At 54.2% G+C, this 14,859-nt stretch overlaps 2 protein-coding genes and 1 long non-coding RNA gene across 9 annotated transcripts; 2 read left to right on the top strand and 1 right to left on the bottom strand.

Annotated features, from left to right (window-relative positions):
* Positions 1-618: 618 nt before the first annotated feature.
* Positions 619-7,652, top strand: PAQR7 (progestin and adipoQ receptor family member 7). Of its 4 annotated transcripts, none has more exons than XM_053999025.1 (4): positions 619-1,367; positions 2,533-3,900; positions 6,132-6,252; positions 6,875-7,652. In XM_053999025.1, exon 2 carries the CDS (start codon positions 2,559-2,561, stop codon positions 3,588-3,590), a length of 1,032 nt encoding a protein of 343 aa, XP_053855000.1. In that variant the 5' UTR covers positions 619-1,367; positions 2,533-2,558; the 3' UTR covers positions 3,591-3,900; positions 6,132-6,252; positions 6,875-7,652. The 4 variants fall into 4 exon arrangements, with proteins under 4 accessions (XP_053855000.1, XP_053854999.1, XP_053854998.1 ...); XM_053999024.1 differs by having other exon boundaries at positions 619-1,938; XM_053999023.1 differs by having other exon boundaries at positions 619-3,900.
* A 373-nt stretch (positions 7,653-8,025) lies between these two features.
* On the bottom strand, positions 8,026-14,477 carry MTFR1L (mitochondrial fission regulator 1 like). 4 transcript variants are annotated; one of them, XM_053999029.1, is made up of 8 exons: positions 14,368-14,477; positions 14,229-14,292; positions 13,061-13,165; positions 12,294-12,403; positions 11,602-11,813; positions 11,057-11,381; positions 8,844-8,968; positions 8,026-8,758 (listed from the first exon to the last, which is right to left on the bottom strand). In XM_053999029.1, exons 2-7 carry the CDS (start codon positions 14,241-14,243, stop codon positions 8,863-8,865), a joined length of 873 nt encoding a protein of 290 aa, XP_053855004.1. In that variant the 5' UTR covers positions 14,244-14,292; positions 14,368-14,477; the 3' UTR covers positions 8,026-8,758; positions 8,844-8,862. The 4 variants fall into 4 exon arrangements, with proteins under 4 accessions (XP_053855004.1, XP_053855003.1, XP_053855002.1 ...); XM_053999028.1 differs by having other exon boundaries at positions 8,026-8,679; XM_053999027.1 differs by having other exon boundaries at positions 8,026-8,968.
* LOC128819092 (uncharacterized) lies at positions 11,302-11,924 on the top strand. Its single transcript, XR_008440639.1, has 2 exons — positions 11,302-11,455; positions 11,735-11,924. It is a non-coding gene; the product is annotated as an uncharacterized LOC128819092 (long non-coding RNA).
* Positions 14,478-14,859: the final 382 nt, after the last annotated feature.

Genomic DNA, 14,859 nt, shown 5'->3' with positions numbered 1-14,859 from the left:
CTCCCGAGTACAAAATGAGGCACAATCAGCAATCAAAAGCCCCAGATCTTCATTTTAATGTAGTTACCTGCTGAGGATAGAGTGCCCCGAATGCCATGTGGGGTTTTTTCTCCTCTCTCCAAACGTGGGGGAGGAGAATGGCAGCTCTGCCAAACCCCAAATGGTGCTGGAGCCCAAATCAATGCTAAATGTGAGGTTTAGGCTTGCCAGAGCTGTCAGAGCTCGGCACGGGGCCTTCTGTTCCCTCCTCTCCCTTCTGCTTCACGTGTCTGCCGAGCTTGGGCTCAGCTGGGGCTTCAGGGCCGGCTCTGGGGTCTCTGCTCCTGGGGGGAATTTTGAGGGGTGGGAGGGAGATGGGGGGTGCGAGGAGGGAGAGGACAGCAGTGACCTGGGGGGGTACGGGAGGGGAATGATCAGGGCAGGAAAGCAGAACTCAGGGTCTCTCTGGGGCGAGCTGGGCTGGAAACAGGTTCCTTAAAAAAAAAAAAATATATATATATATATGTATAAAGGCTTCTTCCAGCTGCCGAGGGAGGGAGAGATGCAGAGCCGTGTCGGGGCTGTGAAGGGAGGAGCAGCTCCAAGGGGCTGCGTGGGCCGCGACCCCCGGACCCCCGGCCGGGAGGAGCCGCGGGCGGAGGAAGCGGCGGGGCCGGGGCCGTTCTGCAGGTGCCGGACCGGGGGTCCCGGGGGGCACCGCGAGGGAAAGGGAACCAAAGCCCGGCTCAGCCCCACCCTGCTCATCCCAGGGGAGGGAGAACCATCCCGGGCTGGCAGGGCTGGGGCTGCTCTGCGGAGGCTCAGGTGGATCAGGGGCTGGTCGGAGCCGGAGGGAACCCATGGTGGTTTGAAAAATGAAAGCTTATCTGTGCTTTAGGAAGCTTTGGGAGGCTGTGCCGCTGGGTGGCGGGAGCAAACAGGGATGTAAACAGCCGGGGGCGAGTCTTTATCATCACACAAAAATCCAGCGGGAGGGGTGGGTGCTGCTGGGCACAGGAAACGCTGCGGAGGAAACGCCAGGCGGCTGAGGCAGCGCTGCGACAGCTCGTGGGGAGGTGGAGGGTGTTATTTGGAGTACGAGGCAGATGAAGGATTTCCAGCATGCGCTCCCTTCATAACGGAGCGTTGCTCAAGGCTCGGTAGCTAGGAAGAGCTCGGCGAATTAAATCCTGCTCCGACAAGTTTTGGAGGAGCTGAAGTAAACAGCGCTCCCCTTCCTTGGCTGCTCCGCGCTGCTCCTGACACGGCATCTCCCCGAGCAGAGCCAGGGCCGCCTTTCCCGCAGGAATTTCTCTTCTGGGAGCCGGAGCGGGGTCGAGCTGAGCCGAGCCCCCTCCCCTGCGCCTGGAGGCAGCCCCGGCACTGAGGCAAGTTCTCCGGGCAGCGTTTGCTTCCAAGCTGCCCGCGGAATTTAGGTCAAAACAGCTGAACTGGGGAGGTTCTGCTTTTGCCCTCTGTCCGTGGCAGCACTCGGGGCTGTTGCGGTTCAGAGCAGGAAGAAGTTCACGGGGTGACTTTTTCCCTGGCAGCCCGAGAAAGTCGCAGCTGTTCGGGAGGGTTCAGGGGGCAGGGGAGGGTTGGCACAGCCCGTTGTGAGGTGCTGCCCCAGCCGGGGGAGCTGCAGGGCTTCTCTAACCCGGTGAGGTGGGCAAAGGGCATTTGGGAGGGAAATGGAGCAGCAAACAGCCTGTTTGGGGTTTTTTTTCTGCATCTGTGCCCCTTGAATTCAGGCAGGAATGAGTTACAGCCTGACTTTGATGAGGAAATGACAGAGGTTTATAAAACAAACAGTCCCATCCCCACCTCCTCCTGTTCTCAAACTTTAAAGAGCTTTTCCTGTCCCTGAAATGAGGGCACTTGCCCGGGGTTGAGGCACAGATCAGCACTGGAGTTGGACGTGGATCAGGTTTTCTTCAGGACTTGTCTGAGCAAGAGCAGGTAAAGAATCTCAACAAGTTTTTATGAAAAGGCCAAACAAGCTGGCAGGGCTGCCTTTCACTGGGTAAGGACAGCAGCTTCCAAAAGGTAAATATGGAGATTCCTGCTCACAAATATTACACTGCTGGACTTTGGTGGAGCAACAGGGCCACGATGTGGGAAGCTTCTTGGAAAATCAGAGCTGGAAAAAGGAGGTAAAACTCCACTCCAAATGCAGGAGTTGCAGCCTCTGTTACTTGTTGGTATTTGTAAGGACAGACACTGCAAACAGTTTACAGAAGGGGGAATCTGGAGTGGGAGGTTTGTTTGGGATGCTTGGTTTGTTTAGCAGTTCCCAAACTACAGGGAAGGAGGTGAGCCAGGCACTGATGTGTGTTCATTATTGTCATTTAACCCCAGACTCGTGTCTGCTCCCCACACAGCAGAGGCACCTCAAGTTTTCTTAAATCTCCCTTCAGCCTCCTTTTTGTCACTGTTGTTGGGGATTCTACGGGGGAAATCCCCAACCAGAGCATTTCAACACCCCCTGCTTGTTGGTTATTATGTTAAAACCCCTCCTAAACCCCACAGCAAAACTTCCTCTCCTTCCCAAAGGTAATTTTGCAGAGTTTGGCCTCACCATGGCCACGGTGGTGACGGAGAAGCTCAGCCAGCTCTTCATCAACGCGCGGCAGCTCCCGCAGCTGCTGGGGCCGCTGTCCCCGGCCACGGTGAGCAGCGCCGAGGTGCCGCCGGTGTTCTGGAAGCCCTACATCCACGGCGGCTACCGGCCCGTGCGCCAGACCTGGCGCTACTACTTCTCCACGCTCTTCCAGCAGCACAACGAGGCCATCAACGTCTGGTCGCACCTGGCGGCCGCCCTGGTGCTGCTGCTGCGCTTCCAGCGCCTCTGGCAGCGCGTGGACTTCGGGCAGGACGCGCACGCCCGGCCCCTGCTCATCATCCTGGCCGCCGCCATCACCTACCTGACGTTCAGCAGCCTCGCCCACCTGCTGCAGGCCAAGTCCGAGTTCTGGCACTACGGCTTCTTCTTCATGGACTACGTGGGGGTGGCCGTGTACCAGTACGGCAGCGCCCTGGTCCACTTCTACTACGCCATCGAGCCTGGCTGGCACCGGCACGTGCAGGGCTTCTTCCTGCCGCTGGCGGCGGCGCTGGCCTGGCTGTCCTGCGCCGGCTCCTGCTACGCCAAGTTCCGCTTCCACCCGCGCTGCCCGCTGCCCGGCCGCCTGTGCCAGGAGCTGCCCTCGGGCCTGGCCTACCTGCTGGACATCAGCCCCGTGCTCCATCGCATCTGCACCTCGGTGCGCCCCGACCCCGCCCTGCTCTACCACAAGTGCCAGGTGCTCTTCTTCCTCGTCGGGGCCTTCTTCTTCTCCCATCCCTACCCCGAGAAGTGGTTCCCCGGGAAGTGCCACTTCTTCGGGCAGAGCCACCAGATCTTCCACGTGTTCCTGGTGCTCTGCACGCTGGCGCAGATTGAGGCCGTGGTGCTGGACTACGAGTCCAGGAGGGAGATCTACTCCTCCCTGCAGAGGGACCTGGCTCACGACTGCTCTGCCCTGTTCCTGCTCACTGTCACCTGCTCTGTCCTCACAGCCACCTACATGGCCCAGAGGGTGAAGAACAAGCTGGGCCTCAAGGAGGAGTAAAGAAGTGACCTCAGCCCAAATCCAGCCCCAAGCCTCCAGATGCTGCTTCACGAACTGCTACTCAGCAAGTGCTTTCTATAGGAATGAAAGAGATGCTTTTAATGCTTTTTTAATAATCCAGCCTAAGTTCCAGCTTGCTCTTAGAATGGTACACGGGTTCAGTTCACATGTGAATAAACAGTTGGAACAAAGTGTCCTGTGTGCCCTGAGGGGCTGGGGAAGGCTCTGGGAGGCTGCCAGGTCTCCCAGCACGAGATAAGGACAGGCCATCTGGCCCCTGTTAGACTCTAAACCATGGAAACAGACCAAGGTGAGGCTGTTTAAATAACTAAGGTGACAAATTAATTTAATATCACTTCAGGCCCCTCCTGTAGGGCTGAGGGCATTGTTCAGAACTGTCCATGCAGTTGCAGGGCCCTGTCCTTTACCTTGCGGGAGCAGGATGGGCACAGCCCTGTGTCTGAAAGTGCAAGGAGAGAAGGGGTTGGTGCGAGAGGGAGCCCCAGCAATGGGTCGGGGCTGGGAACAGGCGGGTGTGGACATCCGGCTGTGGATCCTGGGGGAAAGCGGGGCCGCTCCGCCGGCCCCGGCATTGGCTCCACTACGGGACGCGCTCCCGCTGCTCTGAGCGGGCTCTGCCGCCGCCGCCCCTTATATAGAGCAGGGATGTGGGCGTGGTCTTTTCCCACATGTGGCCACGCCCCTCAGCTCCCATTGGCCCGTCCCTCCTGGCTGCACGTGCGCAGTGCGTGTTGAGGGCGGGGCCACCGCGAGCGGGAAACCGGGACCGGGAAAATCCGGAACCGGGGAACGGGAACGGACCGGGAAAATCCGGAACCGGAACCGGGTACGGGAACCGGGAAAATCCGGAACCGGGGAACGGGAAAATCCGGAACCGGGGAACGGGAAGCGGGAAAAACGAGAACCGGAACCGGGCAGCCCCGGCAGCCCCGGGATGAGGCGGCGGCGCGGGGCCGGCGCGGCCCCGGCCGAGGCCTGCGGGGTGTGGCTGGACACGGCGGAGCTGAAGCGGGGCCCGGCGCGGGTGAGGCCCGGGCGGGCCCTGAGGGCGGCCGGGGGGGCCGGAGCGGGGCCTGCTCCGTGTGGGAAGGGAAGGCTGCGAGGGGATCCCATAAATCCATCAGAGACCCCCAGGGCGGTCACAGGACGGTGCCAGGCTCTGCTCAGGGACAGGACAATGAGCCGTGGCCATGAAACAAAACACAACGTGAGGGAGAACTTCTTCCCGTGAGGGGGCAGAGCCCTGGAACAGCTGCCCGGGGACACCTGGAGTGTCCCTCTGTGGGGACATCCCAAACCCACCTGGACGTGTCCCTGTGCCACCTGCTCCAGGTGACGCTGCCTGGGCAGGGCTTGGGCTGGGACATCCCCAGAGGTCCCTTCCACCCGCAGTTATTCTGGGATTTCCAACCCAAATGACTGATGCTGAATTAATTAAGCATTATTATTAACCATTATTAATAATTATTAACCATTGTGAATAATAAATGATTGTTATCAAATGATAACGACTTATGCAGCATTATGAAGGTGGGAGCTGTGGAAGAGGGGTAGAGTTGGTTTTATATTATTTATTAGTAATATATTTAGTTTTATAGTATTATTTTCATAGTATTGTTAATATTATAAATAGCATTCGAATATAGTATTTTATAGTATTTATTAGTAATATATTTAGCTTTATAGTATTATATAGTATTTTTAATAATATACAAATAGTATTTTAATATAGTATTTTATATTATTAGTGATACAGTTTTATAGAATTATTTTACATAGTATTTTAATACTATATAAATAGCATTTGAATATAGTATCTTATATTATTTATTAGTACTGTATTTAGTTTTATAGTATTATCTTATATAGTATTTTTAATACTTAATAAATAGCATTTGAATATAGTATTTAATTTTATTTATTAGTACTATATTTTGGTTTATAGTATTATTTTATATAGTATTTTTGATACTATGTAAATAGCATTTGAATATAGTATTTAATTTTATTTATTAGTAATATATTTAGGTTTATAGTATCATTTTATATAGTATTTTTAATACTATATAAGTAGCATTTTAATATAGTATTTCATATTATTTATTAGTAATATATTTGGTTCTATAGAATTATATAGTATTTTTAATACTATATAAATAGTATTTTAATATAGTATTTTATATTATTTTTAGTAATATATTTAGTTTTATAGAATTTTATAGTATTTTAATACTATATAAATAGTATTTTAATATAGTATTTTATATTATTTATTATATTATATTATTTATTATATATTATATTATATTTATATTATTATTTATATTATTTATTAGTACTATATTGAGTTTTACAGAATTATTTTACATAGCATTTTTAATACTATATAAACAGCATTTCAATACAGTATTTAATATTATTTATGAGTAATATGTTTCATTTTTGGTATTATTCATTTTTATATTTATCATACATACTAATATATTTACTGTAATGTTTCCCCCTTGTTGCTTGCCGCAGCCCCTGAGCGCCAGGCTCAAAGCACCCACCCGAGCTCCCGAGAGGAAGCAGAGCCCGGCGCTGCTCCCAGAGCCTGGCACCAGGCAAACCACCATCCCCAGCTTCTTCAGCCCCCACTCAGGTACCGGGCACGAGCTTCAGGCCCTGCAGAGCCACCTCTCCCTGCGCGCTGCTCTGCTGGGCAGAAACGTTCCTTTGGGGTGCGGAGGGTAAAGGTTGGAACTGCCAGCGAGGAGGAGCTGGATGGCGCTGGGAGCTTGGATTTTGTGTGAAATGGTTCCAGAGGGAAAACCTGGATTTTGTGTGAAATGGTTCCAGAGGGAAAACCTGGATTTTGTGTGAAATGGTTCCAGAGGGAAAACCTGGATTTTGTGTGAAATGGTTTCAGAGGGAAAACCTGGATTTTAGATGAAATGGTTTCAGAGGGAAAACTTGGATTTTAGATGAAATGGTTTCAGAGGCAAATGTAGGACTTGATGTTTTTGCCAGGCCAGGGCAGAACTGGGGAGTTCTGGGGGATTTTGGTAACTTTGGGCAGCTCTGGTGTCTCACTGGAGCTCTGGGTGCTGTTCCAGGGCAGCCTCTGGGGATCCCTGTGGGGCTAGGGTTGGGGTTGGGATCAGGCTTTGGGGTGGCACTGCTGGGGACAGTCCCTAGGGACACACAGGGGACAGCAGTGATGCTGTGGTGGGGGTTAACCCTGGGAAATGGGTCTGCTTTCACCAATTCCCTGCTGTTTTCAGATGGAAGAGACAAAGAAAACTCCAGGCCAACTCCTTGCAGCCCGGCTGAAGCCTCTGAGGGCTCGGGGGTTCCTCTGGCTGCCTGGCCTGTGAAGATCCTGGCCTTGCCACAGCTGGAGGGAGCCCGGGAAGAGCCCCCCGGAGCTGAGCAGGGGGTGCAGGGCACAGCCCAGGCATGGAAAACACCTCTGGATACCCTGGAGCTCCAAGTGCAATCTCAGAGGCAGAGCAAAGCCTCCCGTGGGGCTGGGGGGCACTCCTGGTGCTGCAGCTGCTCCCAGGGCCCGGAGAAATCCTGGTTATTTCCTGAAGAAACGGCCTCAGGGGGCAGGGAACCACAGCCCTGGAGCACAGCTCCTTCTGGGACAGGCTCTGCTGGGGCTGAGGACACAAATCCTGTTCCAGGGGCTGCTCCCAGAGGGGTTTGCTGCTCTCCCCAGAGCCAGGCGCGAGCTCAGCCCCTCCGGGAGCGGGGCCAGCTCCCAGCGGGGTCCTGCAGGCAGCTCTTCTCCCAGGACTCCCAGGGGAACAGGGTCATTGCCCACAGGGCTAGGGCCAGCCCCCTGAGGGCCAGCCAGCCCCGGGGGCTGCAGCTGGAGCCGGGCTCCGAGCCCCTGTTCACGCAGGACTCGGAAGGGAACAGGGTCATTAAGCACTGCTGAGTGAGCCCAGCCTGGGGGTGGCCACAGCTGGGGAGTGAACCCCTTGGTGCAGCCCCCAGCACCTCTCTGTTCTCTGAGATGCTGCTCTGATCCAAATAAAACGTTGGAGTTTGTTCCTAAGGGTTTGTGTCCCTGTCCTGTGCAGGCTGCACATTCCCAGGGCAGGGACTGCTGGCAGGCAGGCCCCAAACCCCAGCAGAGCCTCGTGGGGACAGGGACAGTGATCACATCACCCAGGGGCCTGGGGTGCAGCCAGGAGGGGAGGAGCTCTCCCTAAAACTGGAAATCCTTACATCTCCCTTCTCTGTGCCACAGAAGTCTCTTCTCTGGTTTTTAAGGTGGGGACGATAATTTAATTTTTCAAGGACATCAAGGTGGATGAAGAAAGCCCCTGGCACCTGGATACCTGGGATTCCACCCCCCAGGCTGCCCCACAGACCGGCCCCACCCCGAGCCCGGGCGCATCAATAACCCCATAGACCATCAGTGTCTTATTAAGGCTCCATTTTATAGAAAGGAAAAAAAAAAAGTCATACTTTAAATACAGCCATGAGGGGCATTGCAGGGAACGTGGAGCTGGGGGAGAGCTCTCTGAGTGAGGGGGAACTGCAGCCACAGCCAAGGCCAAAGTCCTCCTGCCCTTTGCATTGGTGCCAGGTCAATAAACAGACCTTTGGGAGGCCAAATAAAACACAGGTTGGGGATGCAGGGACTGGTAATGGGACATTAAATTACTGGCAAGAAATTAAGGCCATTCTGTCATGCAACTGTGGGCTGATCTGTGAGAGAAGGAACACCCAGGGCACACAAAATCCCTCAGACCCGAGCCAGGGGGTTTTGGGAAAAAAAACCCCACCTTTTCCCACCATAATGCAACAGCCCCAGAGCCCTGGAGAGCTGGAAGCACTCATGAGCTTGTTCTCAGCAGCTCTGTGCCATCCTCAGGATAAAGGACTGGGGGTCTGTCCTGTTCATACTGGGCATGGGAACTGGTTCTATCCTTACAGCTCAATGCTAAACTGGAACCTAAGGAAAAGTGCAGGTACAAAGGACTTCATCCAGCAGCACTCCAGGAGATCCTCACCAGCCACCAACACCAACACACAGGTGGAAAAGAGCTTCCATCTTCTTAAAAAGGTTTTTCTTAAATAGAACAACACATGGAAAACACATCAAATCCAAAGGGTCCTTCCTAACGAAGTGTCCGGTGCACAAACCGTGTCTGGTTAATAAAAGAGGCAAAGGCTCAATCCTTAGGAGAAGGCAGCTACTGTGGAGGAGGTTTTGGGAGCATGAACTCTGCTTACAGAGCTGAGTGCAGCAGCATCACTTCTCCTTCAGGGCCAGGTCTTCATCCTTCAGGGCAAACTTCCTCCTCAGGACCTCTGCGATGAGCACGGCCGGGTCCTCCTCCTTCATGGACGGGCGGGTCCTGCAGGAGCACAGAGCACACAGTCACTGCCATCAGCCCAGGAGGAGCCAGAGCCCCTCTCTGACAGGGCTCTCCTGCAGCTTTCACCATGACATGCTGTCACAGGCGGAGGAGGTGCAAAAGGACACCACGAAACAACAAAAAGGGGGAATTCAGCTCCAGGAACTCGTTTTGTGGCTCCAGGGGGATCAGGGAAATCTCATGCTCAAAGCTCTGGGTGATTCTTATTCCACTGTGCTGATAACAAGCAGTCAACCCAAAACTTCATTAATTATGTACAGCCTCCATCCCCCTCCACATAAATCAACCCTCAGTGAGGTGTTTGGGGGGAAGCTCTGAAAGTTTCTGGTTTTTTCACTAATTTTGCTGCACTGTGGATTTCTGCTTCCCTATTCCAGTATGGGAGATCCCAGGCATTTTAAAGCAGGGCTGGTGCAGATTTCCTTCCACTACACGAGTTCTCCTGTTCCCAGGGCAATCTGTCTCCTCCAACAAGTTCACACAAGCAGCTCCTTTTAGAAGATTATTTTACAGGAGGCCAAACCTCAGCTCTTTTCCCTCAGGTACCGCAGTTTTGTTTACAACCTGCAATAATAATCTCAGAGCTTTATTTTTTTTTCATAGCTGAAGCCCTCTCTCACTCAGAAAACATTATGAGAGTTTGGAACATTCCTAAAAGACAAAAAAACAAACCCTGGAATATTTCCAGCAGACACTCGAACATTTCTGCCTGTTCCTCATTCGTTCCTGAAGCTTCCAAGTTTAAACACAAAGGCTGAGTTTAAGCACTGACTCCTACACAGCAGCAGCAGAGAAACATCGATGTAATTATCTTTTCAAGCATCTTTTGCATCTTTAAGCACCTTTTTTCCTCCCCTTAAAGAGCACCTGACCCTCTTCAGGCTTCCCAGTGCTGCCCAGTACTGCTGGGGGAGCACAGAGGCTGCTCCACAACTGCACCAGAATTAGGAATTAGAGCTCATCAAATAATGAACATCGGTAATTAACTTAATTTTTCAGCTACCTGCACTCTTCAGACAGCTTTAATTAAGCTGTAAAAACCCCAAACCATCATTGCTATGTGCAGGAGAGGCTGAGGCAGAGGAGCTGATGAGGGCAAAAAAAGCCTCTGTGTGGCAGCATTCCCTGCAGGAGCAGGGGCTGGCAGCTCCCCTCAGGAAAACCAGAGCCAAGGGGGAATTTTGTGAGGGATTGAGCTGTGACACCCCCAGATGCTCTGGCTGTGGAAGCTGAGCGTGTTCCTCTCATCTGACTTGAATTTTTTCAGTGCTGAGAATCTGATTCCTTTCAAACCAAACTGGGAAACAGCAACTGTGCACAGCCCCCACCCAGCGTGGTATTTTTGGCCAGGAATCTCACACAACAGAATGGGAAGTGTGGAGACTGAGCTCCAGCAGAGATCTGAGCCTGTGAGAGGCAGGTGGCACGGCCAGCACTGGAGAAGGAACTTCCTCAGCTGGGCAGGATCTTGTCCATGGAGCAGTTTCAGGAGTTCTCACAATAAGAACTTGTTAATTCTTCATGAGGCAAGTGCAAACTCACCCTGCCCACGCCCAGAGCTGGGCCAGATGAAGAACCACACAAGCTGAGAAGCTCCACGTGTTAAATCCCTGTATATTCCATGTTGGAAAAGCTGCTGAGCTTCCCAACTGCCTGGGAATGTGAGGTGGGCTAAGAGCAGCACCTTCCTCACTCTGAAAGCTGCCAACACACACACAGGGCTGGCTTGCACCTGGGCAAACACAGCTTTTTGTCAGGTGAACAAGCTGGAACAGACAGCTTTAAACAGTTTAAGTTCCCCTTCACTATTTCCTATCCAGGAAAAAGAAAAAAACAAAACGAAACCAACAATGTGTTACCAAGTTCTGCTCCAGGGAGGTATTTCCCCCATGAAAATTCTCCATTATTTCCCATCCCAGAATGGCAAAAACCCCAGGAATGAGTTACCAAGTTCTGCTCTTAACAGGCATTTCCCCCAGGGACGAAGGACACGGAGCAGCCAGCGCCGTGCCCAGGCTCCGCACGGATTTGACACAAAATTAAAAGAGAATTTCAGGAAGCACTTACAAGTCTTTGCTCTGCTTCATCCTATGAATGTCTTTGAGAATCCCCATCATGTCAGCAAAGCTGCTGGCCTTGGAAAGCGACACGGAGTCCTCCTCGTCGGGGTCCTTGGGCTCGGGCCGGCCCTCGGGGGCAGAGCAGAGCGTGGCCACTGCGGGCAGCTCGGCCACCGAGGGCAGCTCGGGGCTCTCCAGCTCCGCCTCCTCCTCCGTGATGTCACTGATCACAAAGGACGTGGTGGACTGGAAAGAGGGTCCAAAGCAGTGTACAGGAGAAGAGGCATTCGAGCTCCCTGGAGATAACAGATCTGGTGTCAGCTGGGCAGAGGCTGGAAGAGAAAACAAGAGGTGGATGAACTCACAGCAATCCACGTGGGACAGCTTTTCCCCAGCACAACAGAACGTAAATCTACAGCAGAATGTAAATCTAAACATGGCCCCTGGGCTGCCCCCAGAGCCAACATCCCACCAAGGGAGCTGCTGGAGAACAGCCCTGAGTGAGCCTGGAGGAACCCAGAGCCCAGTCCCCAGCGGGAACGCTGATCCCACCTGACTCTGCAGCCACGATCTTGGCAATCTGGCTCCGCAGGTGGCTCAGCTCATCCTGGAGCTCTGTGGTCCGGCTCAGGGCTGGCAAACCAGGCTTTTTCAGGGCCAGCAGCTTCTCCTCCTGCTTCCTCAGGTTGGGCACTGAGGCGTTTCTCTGGATCACTGTGAAGGGACTCGGCTTCCACTTGTGCTTCAGCGGGCGAGTGTCACTTCTGGGGACAAAAACCTATCAGTCACTAAGTCCAAACCTCTCCATGACAAAGCCTGGCCCCCGCTGAGGGCAGCAGAGCCTCCAACAAAACAAATGAAGCCTCTGTGTACCATCAGAGGTGCAGAGGTGCTCTCTGGAACACAGGAAACTGTGGCTGCCCCTGGATCCCTGGAAGTGTCCAAGGCCAGGCTGGACAGGGCATTTCAGTCCTGGGAGAACTCAACCTTCCACTTCCTGACCAGAAAACACCCTGAGCAGGGGTTTCTGTGCACAGACCAGGGAGTGAAACATGGCATGGCACAGGCTGCTGGCACTTCCTGCAGGAATTCCTCTCCAGGTACTTTGTCATTTTTTTCCCCTCTCTGGGGAAAAATGTCTTTCAAGAGGCACCACATCAGACCCTGAGGGGACTGGGAGCTGTGGTCATCTGAGCAGAGTCTGGCCTGAGCTCTGTGCCAGAAGGCAGCAGAGGAAAACCAACCTGACCCTGGCGTAGGTCTCCTCATCGTCCGCTGCGATCCACACGATGTCAGCCAAGGTGGGCACTGGGGGCACATCACCCAAATACAGATCTGAGACACTTGGCAGAACCTGGCAGGGAGGAAATGCTGCTGAGGAGATGGTGTTTGTTCTCCTGGGGCTGCCCCAGATGTGCTGCCAGAGCCCCTGTGCTGTGAGCAGCTGTGTCTGCCACATGCATAACAGCCATTCCAGCAGGTTTCCTTTAGTTTGCACAACTGTTCGAGTTTTTGGAGCTGGGAGATAAATCCTTTGGGTCTGGGCACTTCCCTGGGCCAGCTCCTGCTCCTTCCTGCTGTGTGTGAGAGGCAGGAGGGGACACCTGATCCAGGCCAGGCGCTGCCAAGGCCACGTGCCACCCTCTGCCACTCCAAGTGCCAGCCCTGAGCTCCAGGGGTGACGTCGGGGACTCCACAATCCTGGGAACAGGCCCAGAGGGCACCCGGCCCCTTGGAGGTCACACAGCAAAAGCCTGGGTCAGCAGCTCCACCTTTCCATCTCCTCCAGCTCAGACACTAAGCAGGGACTTCCTCAAGCTGACAGTGATTACTTTACAACAACAGAATTAAAAAAAAAAAAAGGAAATAATTAAAAAAAAAATTCTTAACTGTACTGGTGAAGGTTTTGTGGCTACAACTCTGCAGATGTGTGGGGCCAAACCAGCAGCTGATGGCAGTGCCTTGTCCTGCCCCAGCTCCCCCAGGCAACCCCAGCCCAGGGGTCACTCACCTCGAAGGTGGCCCTGGGACAGGGCTTCAGGGGGAGGTTGGAGCCGATCATCCTGACCACGCTGCGAGCTGAGCCATGGGGCTTGTTCTGCCAGATGGGGATGGTCTGCAAGGACCCACAGCACACAGTTAGTATATCCAGTCAGTGCTCTTCTTGAAATTCATTAACCTGGAAATTCTCCTCAACTGTCAAGAGTCAGATGTCTGGCTTTTTATCTCTACACTTGTAATTTGTGATAACTGAGGTCCCCATTTCACAAAACTGTGTTCAGCTGAGCACAGGGGACAGCCAGACAGGTGCAGGGGCATTTTGGACATGGATGCAGTGTCTTCAGGACTGAAAACTGAAAGCATTTAGTAACAAGCACTGTTAACAGGCATTTTCACAAAGGAAAACTTGGCAAAAGGAGGAGAACAGCAACACACCAAGGGCCCAGGAGGAAAATGACATCAAAAGAAAGTGTCATTCAAGGGACACTCCTGCTTCAACATCACCTTTAGCACAAGCATTGTTAAATAGCCCAGGGCAGCTGTGGGTCTCCTTCCCTGCACATGCTGCTGAGGAACCTGCTCCAGGAGGCCCTGCCTGAGCAGGGCTGGACCAGGAGACCTCCAGTGCTCCCTTCCCACCTGGGATAAGGCTGAACATTTCTTGGGGGACAGGTGACAAGTCTATCCAGTGCCTGTCCCAGCCCAGGGCCATGGGGAGCAGCCCTGGAGAGTGCTCTCAGAAACAGCAGCTGGTTTAGAGCTCTCAGGACACTTCTGAGCTGGACCCAAAAGGTGAAGTGCTCAGCCCATGGCAGGAACAGCACAAGGCTCTGCGCAGAGAACACCACAATGACAAAGCTCAGCCCACAGCACACCCAATAACTGATTTATTGCTGGAGCTCGTTTTGTGCTGTCCCTGAGCACCATGTTGACACACCTGAAATTCCTGAGGAGCCCTTCAGACCCAACCTCTGCGCCGGGCAGCGAGAGAACAGATCCCTGCTGGGGCAGTGCCCGGAAGCTGCTGCTGGGGAAAGGTGCCGGGGGAAGGTTCTGGGGCAGCCCTCGGGGTTGGGACAGGTGCCCGGGGCCGGGACAGGTGCTCGGGGCTGCTCTAGGAGAAGGTGTCGGGGCAGGTACCGGGGCAGGGTCCGGGTGTCCCGGCCCGTGTCACTTACGGCCTCCGCGTCCATCTCCGCTGGCTCAGCGCCGGCCGCTCATCGCACCCCCTCCGCTCGCTCACTGCAACACACAACGAGGGCTGCAGCACCGCCCGGCCCGGCCCGGCCCGGCCCCGCGCAGCCCAACCCCCGGTACCTGCGGGCCGGCGGCGCAGCCCGGGCCCGCTCCCAGCGCCGGCCGCAGCCCCTCCGCCGCCATGGCCCGGAACCAGAACCAGAACCCGCCCGCGCCCTTCCGGGGCCGCAGCGCCTGCGCCGGGCCGGGGACTGCCAAGGGACAAGGGCACAGCCCGGGGACAGCCAAGGGACACGGGGACAGCCCGGGAACAACGGGACAATCCGGGGACAGCCAGGGGACACGGGGGCAGCCCGGGAACAACGGGACAATCCGGGGACAGCCAGGGGACACGGGGACAGCCCGGGAACAACGGGACAATCCGGGGACAGCCAGGGGACACGGGGACAGCCCGGGGCGGGGGGACAGCCCGGAAACAACGGGACAATCCGGGGACAGCCAGGGGACACGGGGACAGCCCGGGAACAACGGGACAATCCGGGGACAGCCAGGGGACACGGGGACAGCCCGGAGACAACGGGACAGCCCGGGGACAAGGGCACAGCCCGGGCC

This window comes from Vidua macroura, chromosome 25 (assembly GCF_024509145.1).
Source record: "Vidua macroura isolate BioBank_ID:100142 chromosome 25, ASM2450914v1, whole genome shotgun sequence".
NCBI lineage: Eukaryota > Metazoa > Chordata > Aves > Passeriformes > Viduidae > Vidua > Vidua macroura.
Note: the sequence above shows the minus strand (reverse complement) of the source record. Positions and strands in the feature narration are given on the sequence as shown.

Bases quoted from the DNA above. Each gene is read 5' to 3' on its own strand.
- PAQR7 (XM_053999023.1), top strand. From the start codon at position 2,481: ATGTTAAAACCCCTCCTAAACCCCACAGCAAAACTTCCTCTCCTTCCC.
- MTFR1L (XM_053999030.1), bottom strand. From the start codon at position 14,430: ATGGCGGCGGAGGGGCTGCGGCCGGCGCTGGGAGCGGGCCCGGGCTGC. The intron at 13,166-14,367 runs GTACCGGGGGTT...GGGTCCTTGCAG, and splicing joins GCTGCGCCGCCGGCCCGCAG to ACCATCCCCATCTGGCAGAA. The intron at 12,404-13,060 runs GTGAGTGACCCC...CCTCCCTGCCAG, and splicing joins GTCCCAGGGCCACCTTCGAG to GTTCTGCCAAGTGTCTCAGA.